Genomic DNA, 9,818 nt, shown 5'->3' with positions numbered 1-9,818 from the left:
TGTTTATATGGAATGTATATATCTACTGTGAATTTCTATTGCTTTCCAGTATTTCAGATAAAATTAGTGGCTTCTGTGTTCTATCATCTAATACTTAGTTCTGTCTTAAAGGTGGTACAACAGAAGCTAGCCTGACTGAAGAAATTTGTCAGTGATCGTACTTTGTGTTGGAATTAGAACCTGGAGTCACGATTTTCCCACTTTAACCAGTTTTGATGGCAGAAAGACGGTAATTAAGCATCATGATTCTTTTAAGTCAAATATAATGCATATTCTGTATCTCTAGCAGTTAGAAGAGTTAGTTTGGATAATGTAATTTAGATGTCACTGTTGAAATTCCTGGCATGTTTTAAAAAACTCAGGACAGCTGTACTACATCCTTAAAATTGGGACAGTACTGGACAATATACGACTAATGGTTACTGCAGTAATAGCAGATCATCACATCTATTCTAAAGCTAACTATGTTATCTAAGTCTGGGTAGCACATTTAATTTTTGCCCTTTGAATTTCTCCATCTATGATGGATTAAAAATTTAAAACATGAAACTATGAAAGTACTAGAAGAAAACATGTAATAGCTTTCTAAAATCTTCAAGTGGGAAAGGCATTTCTAAGTAAAACACCGCAGAAACAAGTTTCTGCCAGCAAAAAATAAAGTCAGAAGGTAAGGTAAACAACAAACTGAGAATAAAAAATTGATAATGGTAAAGGGGCTAACTTCCTTAATATATAAGTATTTCATGAATATATAAATAGGTTTTAATATAAAGAGCAATAAGAAAAAGTCCAACAACTTGAGAGGTAAGTGGGGAAACAAGCATTTTATAAAAAGAAAAAATAAATGTCTGAAAAGATGCTCAATTTTTCAGTTTAAATAAATGTTAATTTACACGAGAACTATTTTTTACCAAACTGACTGCAAAGGCTAAGAAGTTTGCTAGCACACCACTTTGGAGAAGGGATGGAGAAACAAGCTCTATAATACACTATAACACAAGTTTCGAGGGCATTTAGTAACAGCTATCACAATGAGCACACCCATGCCTTTTGACCCACCTATTACATTTCTAGCTTTCAACATACACATATGCTTGCACAAGTATGGAAAAATTTATTTGTTATTCATTTTAACATTATTTTAAAACAAGACTGTAAGCCTAAATTTAATCAATTGTGGACTAGTTGAAAAATTAATAGTACATCTATACATTGGAATTCTGTGCAACTTTAAACAAAATGAATGAAGTCTACATGTGCTAATAGAGCTGGGTCACCAAGGTGATCTTTAAGGCTCAGGAAAGGTTCACAACATGCTCCTTTGTGGTAAAAAATGTGCATATGAATATGAAACATTACTGGAGAAATTATAAGAAACTGCATTTGGGAGGGAAACTTCACAGGACAAGAGGGGAACTTTGCTTCAAATGACCATGTGCATGTATTTTGTCAGCTAAAAAGAAAAATGGTAGGGACACAGGAAATAAATGACGGGCAGGAGATACCTGTCTTAGATCCAGTCAGGAAACCAGCATTGGATATTTGGCTAGTTGATTTGGGCACTAAAAATTATTTCATTGACAGGGTACTGGAATGAACAGATTTGCTTGGGAACTGAAGATGCATCCAGATGGCTTACGCATAAGACTATGCATGCATATTACCGCTTTTGTGGGGGTTTTGGATTAAATCGCTCTCGTTATTATAAGCAAGCACTCTGAAGCCGGATTGCCTGAGTTCGAATTCCAGCTCCACTTAATCTTGGGCAAAGTTATTTCACCTCTGTATGCCTCATGTTACTAATCTGTGAAAAGGAGATAATCAGAGTACCTATCCCACAGTTGTGAGAATTACATGAATTAATATAAAGCACATAGAACAATGCTAGATACAAAATGTATATTAAGCATTACACCCCGTTCATGTATCAAGCTTTTCTTAAAGCCATAACTTACCTATCCTGTCCTAGGAACTACTAAAGGTGGCAAGAACTACCAGGCAGTAGAAAGTAGGAGTGAGTAAGAAATGAAATGAAAGCAGTAATAGATTTTCTAGAGTTGAGTTAATGCCCCTCCAAACTGTTCTCATTCTACCTAGTACTAACCTATATTTTGTTATACAACTATTGCATTATGATTGCCTTAGCCGTTCTTTCTCCTGGCCACTATAAAGACAAGAAGGGAATGAACCAAAGAAGGGAATAAGCTGGGAATTTATTATCAGAACTGATGAGTTTTTTCTCTTGCAGAAGGTCCTACAGTGTAGGGGGACCAATGGAGGAACTCGTGGCACCTGGTGCACAAAAATGGGCCAATATGGATCCAGAAGAACGAATGTTAGTGGCTGCTACAGCTTTCACTCGTATCTGTGCAGGGCATGGTGAGGGAGATGTCAGGCGAGAAGCCCAGTCTATGCAATATGATCCCTACAGCAAAGCTTCGGTTACCCCAGGAAAGCGACCTGTTCTACCTGTGCAACTGCAGTACCCACATGCAGAAAGTAATATCACTTCAGAAACAGTCTCAGAAGCCTCCCAAAGGATCCGAAAGCCAGTGATGAAGAGAAAGGTGCTGCGTAGGAAGCCAGATGGGGAAGTATTAGTGACAGATGAGTCAATTATCAGTGGATCAGAGTCTGGTACAGAAAGTGATGTGGATCTCTGGGACTTAAGAGAAAGGCTGATGAACCTGCAGTTCCAGGAAGACAGGGAATCCCCTGTTGACACTTCAGAAAAATGTAATCCTCCACATGAATACCAAGGAATTTCTGAAGATCAGCTCATCTGCTATCTACGAAGAGAAGGAATGGGCTCTCCAGCTTATGAACAAGACTTGATTGTTGCCAGCCGACCTAAGTCCTTTATTCTCCCAAGGCTGGACCAGTTAAGCCGAAACCGGGGCAAGGTAGACCGGGTAGCTCGCTATTTTGAGTATAAACGAGACTGGGATGCAATGCGGTTACCTGGTGAAGACCATAGGAAGGAATTACGCTGGGGTATCCGAGAACAGATGCTTTCTCGAGCAGAACCCCAATTCAAGCCTCAGCATATATATGTTCCAAACAATTATCTAGTACCAACTGAGAAGAAAAGATCTGCCCTCCGTTGGGGTGTTCGCTGTGACCTTGCAAATGGTGTCATGCCCAAGAAGCTTCCCTTCCCTCTTTCTCCTTCTTAAGTCTTTTTTTTTTTTTTTTTAACCTGTCTCTCCTTTCATAGGATTGTTTGGAATAACCTGGTTATTTATATCCTTTTATTTAAATAGAAACAACTGACTCAAAAGCCCATGGAACTTTAGAGTAAGGACTTCACCCATCACTGATCTTTCCTAAGTGTGTATCACACTGTTACCAGATACCACTTAACTGCCAAAATACCACTCGCAAATTCAGCAATATAAGAGAAATCATGCCAGAGAAAGAAAAACTGACCTGGTCTTTTCTCTACTTGTCAGATTAGTAAGTAAAGTCAGCACTATTTCTGTTCTATAATCTTTGTACCTTTGGCCAATGTGACTTGCTGTTTTTATTAGTGTGTTTTTAAAGTTGCTGGGCATTAAGCTTATCCATTAAAGAATTTTGGAAATTTATGGATTTCTCCTTATATTTACCTAAATAATTTCCCAAGTAAGATGATCTCAAACCTGAGTTATGATTCTGCTTCCAACTGTACACCCCATAAATACTCTCACCACCTAGATAATGAGAGCCAAAGGGAAGGAACAAAAACTGCCCTTTACACACACAATTCTAAAGGAAAGAAGAAAGGTAACAGCACAGAAACCCTCCACTACTAAAGGGAAAATACAGTAAATCCAGATAACTGTTAAATGCTTTTTAATAGATGTTCAACAATAGCACTATATGACATACAGGATTCTAACCCAAGTTTTGTTTCAAATTATTTAAATATTTTGCCCTCCGGGTGTTACCTCTAAAATATCATGCTTTTTATAATTTGCCACTGAGGTGGTCTTAGAAATTATGCCAATCACGTGAAGCTATTCCCACTATGCAAGAGCACTTCAACCTGCTAACATATGGACTAGATGCAGATATAAACCCAAAATAAATTTAGCCTATTTGGGCACAGACTAAAACACTAATTCTGGTCACCTTAAATTGAATCTCCTTGTTCTTGATGCTTCTAATCCCATAAGGAACACCTACAAACTGGGAATTGTCAGTTTTAACATTTGAAGCCCTAAGAGTGATAGCAGAAATAGTTTGCTTGTTCAAGGAAAAACAGCTGTGTAAAAATGAATAACCTTGACCTATCTGCTAAAATACATTGTAACATTTAAGTTACATCGTTCATGCACCCAGTTCCACTGCTGGAAATAATCAGTGCTTCAAAGATACATGTAGGATATATTTACTGAAAATATATAAAAGCTGTAAACTATCCAACAATAGTTAAGTGATTAAATAGAACATAAGTCACTGGGAGTCATGGGAAGCTAATGGAAAAATGCAAGTGAAATAAACAGGTTGCAAACTATGCAGTATGATCTCAGTCACACACCCATATACACATGCAAAGCACAAGGAAAGGTGGAAACCTAACCCTGGGTAGTGGGATTAAAGGTAGTTTTTATTTTCTTTATACCTCTTTTTTTTTTTTTAAGTTAAAAGCCACATGATATTTTTACATGCAAATTACAGCAAAACGCTCCAGTGATTTACCTTCTTTTTATTATGCATCTCAATGCTCAATATTACCAAATAACACTTCTGAAAGTAATTATCTAGTTCAACCCCTTATTTACCAAAGAACTAGTCCACAAGGGGTTAAGCGCCAGTAATAAGGACTTGAGACCAAGACTTGAGACCAAGACTCCTGAGTGTACAGCGCTTTCTTCAGCACACCATACCCTTTTCTCAGGGTGAAGTACAGTGGTTCCCGAGCAGACATGTAACACCTGGAGGGGGACCACCAAATTAACGCAAAGAGAGAATTCGTACGTACGCCAAGCAAGCATCGCCTGTGAACACTAAAACAGCCATCGCTAGTTTCAATGATTTAAAAGGGTTTTAGTCTCGAAAATATTAGTAACTAGTGGAATAGTAAAAAGAGCGTTCCCATGATAAACTTTATTTTAAACCAATGAAGGAAAAAGGAGCAATAACCACAGGGTCAGGAGACATGCACCTATGACCACTAACATTAGAAAGCAATCCCGAGACATCTGAAAAATATCGCCATGCCTTCCCCCGTCCCACAACCTAGTGGGACCCCGACCTCTACTAGTATTCGTTTTATGAGCAAACGATTCTCACCCAGGCAGCGAGATTTCACAGGCCAAGGGCCCTCTCAGAATCGAATTAAAGCAGCTCCTCTTGCTGCGAGTTTCCGCCAGGAGCTCCAAGAACTATCAGACACTAACACAGAATCTGAAGCGAGGTCCCACTTCCATATACCGGTGCTTTCCTGAAAAGATCAAGGTTTGGAAAATGGAAGGAAGAAAGAGAAACGTCCAATTGTTTGCCTACCCGTCAGCTCCTCTTTGAAGAACCCAGAAAATAACCCACCCCGCAAAACCAACACTTACCTTCCGGTCGTCGGCCACGCAGCTTTTCGCGGGACAGGAAGCTGTCACTTTGCGTCTCCCGGGCGCTCCTGTGGCCTTATGGGAATTGTAGTCCAACATTGTGGGAAATGTAGTTCTAAGAATGGGCGTGCAGGCTTGACATGGAAAGTAGCCTAGTGTTTTCCAGTCTGGCCACCCTTTCTCCACCTAAGGCCTGCGTTAGTACAACAATAAACGGAAAATTCTGGTGCTCTAAATAATAGAGAAGTAACTTCTCATAAGTCTGCTACCCTTCTACGAAAACTAAGATGAAAGAAACTGGCACTATTTCATACCTACTTAAATTCGTACAAAGTTACCGCTGCAAATCAAAAACACTTATTATTAGAAACCACATGTCTGGGCTGAAAAGGATAATGATAACCTCAAAACAATTGCGGAGCCTGCGAGCAACCAACAGAGCTGGGAATCTGACTTCAGCACCACGGAGAGAGCACAACTAGGTTTTTGTAGGCTTTTCCAGAGACAAAAACCAAATCTCAGATTCCAGTTAGAAAACTGGAAAAATTCTGGTTCTTTGGTCGAAGTTCAGCAGTCAGTACTAGAAGGACTCTCTCCCAGGTTCTGTAGTGCAGGAAGGAGGTGGAGGTCGTACCACAAAGAACAGTTTTCTCGGGATTGCTTTAGCAAGGGCACACATCAGAATTAAAATGAATACAAGCCGGTCTGTGGAGGCATCATCGGCATTTAGGACCACGGACGGAAGTTAACCTGACCTACTTAACTTCCTCTTCGTATCTTTCGCCTTCTAATTCATTAGTTAGATGAAACGTACTCATTCTGACCCTCCACTTCCCTAGCAATCCTCAGCCTTTCTGACTTCTTACCACGTAGAAGCGGAAATTTCAGGGAAAACGAAGGCTCGATAACTTGAACTGGCTCTGGGGTCCGGCCTAACCACCCGGAGAATTACCTGGGGAGTGGGTGGAAGGGTAAGGGAGGAAGACTTGAATCAGTGCGAAGATTGTTGCCCCTCAGAGTCTCAAGACGCTCCTGGCTTAGCAGAGGCCAGCTTCAGGCGAAAGTCCACTGCGACAGCGCCCCTCCCCGGCTTCCAACATCTGGGAGGGGTTGGGGGACGGCTGGCCCTAAAGAGCAACCCAGCTGATGCACAAAGCTCTCCCGCAGCCCTCCTCTTCCCGCAGAGCTTCCTCCTCCCCTCCGACACCCGCTTTCCTCCCAGCACTCTCCCCTTTCCTCCTCTTCTCCCCTCCCCCTCCCCCCTCTTCTCCCCGGAGCCCGGCGCCTGCGCTCTGCTGCGGTGGGCGCAGCACGTGAGCCTGCCCCCTGAGGAAGCCCATTGGCCGCTGGGTGGGGCCGGGCCTGCCTCGCCGTGGTGGACGCACGTGCTGGGGCCGGAGCGGCGATCGCAGCCATGGCGTCGTTACTTTGGGAAGGCGACCCGGGGGCGGCAGAGAGCGAGCGGCTGAACAGCCACGTAACCGTCACCGACCGGGAAGGCAGAGGGACGGGGGCTAGGACAGCACTCCCAGGGGAAGTCTGCTGGGGGTGGGGAGTGGGGTGTCCAGTGGTGGAGGGGAGATGTAGCATGGCAAGGACTTGGAAAAGGGCCCTGGAAAAGGAGACCCCGAGAGAGCCGAGACCTTTGGTTTGACAGGGCAAAATGAAGACACCTGGAAGTCCCTGTGAGGGAAAGCGGCTGGTAGTTCCAACCAGGCCCTGAGTTTCCTAGTCTCCCTGTATGACCATTAATTCTCAACTAGTTTCCTTCCATCTATCTACCAGCGCGCTTTTCTACCCAACATCCCTGCATCCCTGATCGTGTGTGACTCCCAAGGGCTGCCACATTTAGACTAGGGGCCTATAAAGCGGAATTGCGCCTATAGGGGCAGCAGAAAGTCTCCAGTTTTAGGATAATTCATACAGGAGACTTGGTCCTGAAAGGAATCTGTTCATACTTAACATTGCAAGGAAACAGTGTTCAACTGGTCTTCCTTGCATCCCTTCCAGCCCTTCTTAGGGGTAGCACTGGGCTTCTTGAAGGCTTGCTTCCTAATATTGGTTGAAATTTGTGTCTTTCAATAGTTTTCAAACCTCACCCACCCCCGGAAGAACCTTCGGGTTATTAAGAGTACTACGGTCCCAAACCTAGGTGAGTGCTGTTAGGGTAAAGCAGATCGGCTTCATTTAATTAAAGACCATTGCCTCCCTCATGTCCTTGCCAACTGAAATACATTTGGCTCCCTTAATTTTACATTCGGGACGGTCCACTACCTTCCCAGTCTTTTACCCCACTGGATGACCCTTCCTGTCAGTGCACTGGGAAGAGCTGGCAAGAGAAACTGGGATAATTACACTTTACATTTCTGCATGGCGTTTTTCTTTACATTTATTGTTTCTTTTCCACCCTTTTAGATGATTCTATTGATAACACCAAAGAAGATGAAGAAGATGTAGGTAGGAGATAAATTCATTTGCATGTATCTACCAGCATCCTGTTTCACTTAATCCTGACCTTCGCAGTGTGAGTGAATAATACGATCTCAATTGGAGAAGCAGCGTCTTTGCTTCTATTTTCTTTATAAACAGTGAATTTCAGAGGAAATACTAAATTAGGAGTGGGTCATATTTCTTTAGAGGAAGTTGAAATGGAATATGCAGGAATAGTTTAAGAATTTTCAGCTGGCAAGGAAAAGTTTGCTCTGGTGCTGATGGATGTAGGCTTGCTTGTAGTTAAGGGTTGGTGTAGCAGCAGGCATAAGAAATTGGATCCTCATAAGGAAAAAAAGGAATTCTCAGTGCTATGCCATTCTTTCTGGAACCTTCTTTAGAAGAAAGATGAAAATAGGAGCAGTTGTTTGATATACATCTACTGAATGGGAGGCAGATTAGGTGTCCTTCAGGGAGCCTGATTTTCCCCCTGCAAAATCTCCTTTTTCATTTTGCTATTCTAGTGGATTTGGCAGCTAATTCACTGTTAAACAAGTTAATACGGCAGTCCTTAGTAGAATCCAGTCACCGAGTTGAAGTCTTACAAAAGGATCCCAGCTCTCCACTCTACTCAGTGAAAACATTTGAAGAGCTGCGGCTGTGAGTATTCTTACTCTTTTAATGAAGGAAAATGCTGGAAAGCATAGCACAGAACAAACTAATCTGTTAATAATAAAAACCATCGAGATCTCCTTTGTATTCTAATAGTCAATATTAAAATGTAATGTGTACATTTTGCATGCAATTAAAATATAGCCCAAAGAGGAACAGTAGAATACCTGCATTGTCCAGTAAATTGAGAACAGTTTTGATGATAAAATATCTTAATCTTGGTGTGTAAAAGGAATAGCTAAACCTGACACAGGCATATTGCTACTCTCCATCCCAGAATATAGGTACGGGGACATTGATGACCCAAATACCCTTCCCCACCACCTTTAGATAAGTTACAAGCTTTTACCTTCATAATTATATTTTATTTCAAATGGCATTAAAATGAATAATTTTACCAAATGTGTTCGCATCTCCTAGGGATTTATCAGCCAACATTAAGGAAATATATTTTATTGATACAAATTTATGTAAAGGGGAAAAAAAATAAAAAATCCCAATGCCCAGACACTTTCTAAATGGAAGAAGTCTACCTATGATTAAAAGTTGGCTTCCAGTTATCTACTAATTAATCTGCCAATTAAGCACATCTAAAATATGCATGCCATTGAAGGTAGAAGTGTTCCAGCCCACTTCACTTTATCCTCTTTCTAATATCTATCATGAGACGCCAGGAAGGAAGCATTTAAAAGGAAGGACGTGGTAACAGTGTGTCTTCTGCTCCTAGAGAGACTTGATAAAAGAATAATCGAAAAAAACCTCTTTCTTCCCTGAAAATATCTGTGAAAACAACAATGTTTATTATTTGTTAAAAAGAATGAAATAATAAATCTCATTTAGTTTTCTGCTTATGTAGAAAATAAAACTCTTCCTGGTATAGTGATATACTTCTATCAGATGAATTTCTCCTTTTTTGCTTAGTCCAACAGAAAGTTCAATGTTAGGCCCTTATTGTTGTCCTTAGCCCAGGCGTATAGCATAGCTCATTATTTTAGTAGTCCACTATACGGGCATGACTGTATGTGTTCAGGAGTTGAGATATAAATTATATATTTCTAAGTATTACTTTTGAAGCTCAGTTGCAAAGTGGTTTAATTTAGAACTGCACCTTTCAAGTTTGTATTTATGAGACTGTAAGTGTTTGCTTTTTTTTTTTTTTTTTTTTTT

General features: G+C 41.0%; 3 protein-coding genes across 23 annotated transcripts in view; 2 read left to right on the top strand and 1 right to left on the bottom strand.

Moving 5' to 3' along the window:
* The window catches only part of HYLS1 (HYLS1, centriolar and ciliogenesis associated), an 11,739-nt gene extending 8,152 nt beyond the window's left edge, over nt 1-3,587 (top strand). For 6 of the 11 annotated variants that reach the window (XM_011367113.2, XM_023534691.1, XM_011367116.2 and 3 more), the window contains one exon: nt 2,249-3,587. In XM_011367113.2, the coding sequence (XP_011365415.1) occupies nt 2,249-3,176 (928 nt within the window). In that variant the 3' untranslated portion in view covers nt 3,177-3,587. Of the gene's footprint in view, nt 1-111; nt 230-1,584; nt 2,203-2,248 lie in introns of those variants that run through there. The other 5 variants (XM_023534688.1, XM_023534690.1, XM_011367112.2 and 2 more) reach the window with 2 other exon arrangements.
* Nucleotides 1-5,641, bottom strand: part of PUS3 (pseudouridylate synthase 3) — a 9,338-nt gene extending 3,697 nt beyond the window's left edge. For 2 of the 8 annotated variants that reach the window (XM_011367107.2, XM_011367111.2), the window contains exon 1: nt 5,278-5,542. The gene's annotated coding sequence lies outside the window, so the exon portion shown is untranslated. The other 6 variants (XM_011367102.2, XM_023534685.1, XM_011367106.2 and 3 more) reach the window with 6 other exon arrangements.
* A 943-nt stretch (nt 5,642-6,584) lies between these two features.
* The window catches only part of DDX25 (DEAD-box helicase 25), a 17,010-nt gene continuing 13,776 nt past the window's right edge, over nt 6,585-9,818 (top strand). For 2 of the 4 annotated variants that reach the window (XM_023534683.1, XM_023534682.1), the window contains exons 1-2: nt 7,973-8,073; nt 8,504-8,639. Coding sequence is in view for 1 of the 4 variants with exons in the window: in XM_011367100.2 (XP_011365402.1) it covers nt 6,964-7,026; nt 7,635-7,701; nt 7,965-8,006; nt 8,504-8,639 (308 nt within the window). In the remaining 3 variants the exon portion in view is untranslated. Of the gene's footprint in view, nt 7,027-7,634; nt 7,702-7,964; nt 8,074-8,503; nt 8,640-9,153; nt 9,265-9,818 lie in introns of those variants that run through there. The other 2 variants (XM_011367100.2, XM_023534684.1) reach the window with 2 other exon arrangements.

Source organism: Pteropus vampyrus, unplaced genomic scaffold (genome assembly GCF_000151845.1).
Source record: "Pteropus vampyrus isolate Shadow unplaced genomic scaffold, Pvam_2.0 Scaffold130, whole genome shotgun sequence".
NCBI lineage: Eukaryota > Metazoa > Chordata > Mammalia > Chiroptera > Pteropodidae > Pteropus > Pteropus vampyrus.
Note: the sequence above shows the minus strand (reverse complement) of the source record. Positions and strands in the feature narration are given on the sequence as shown.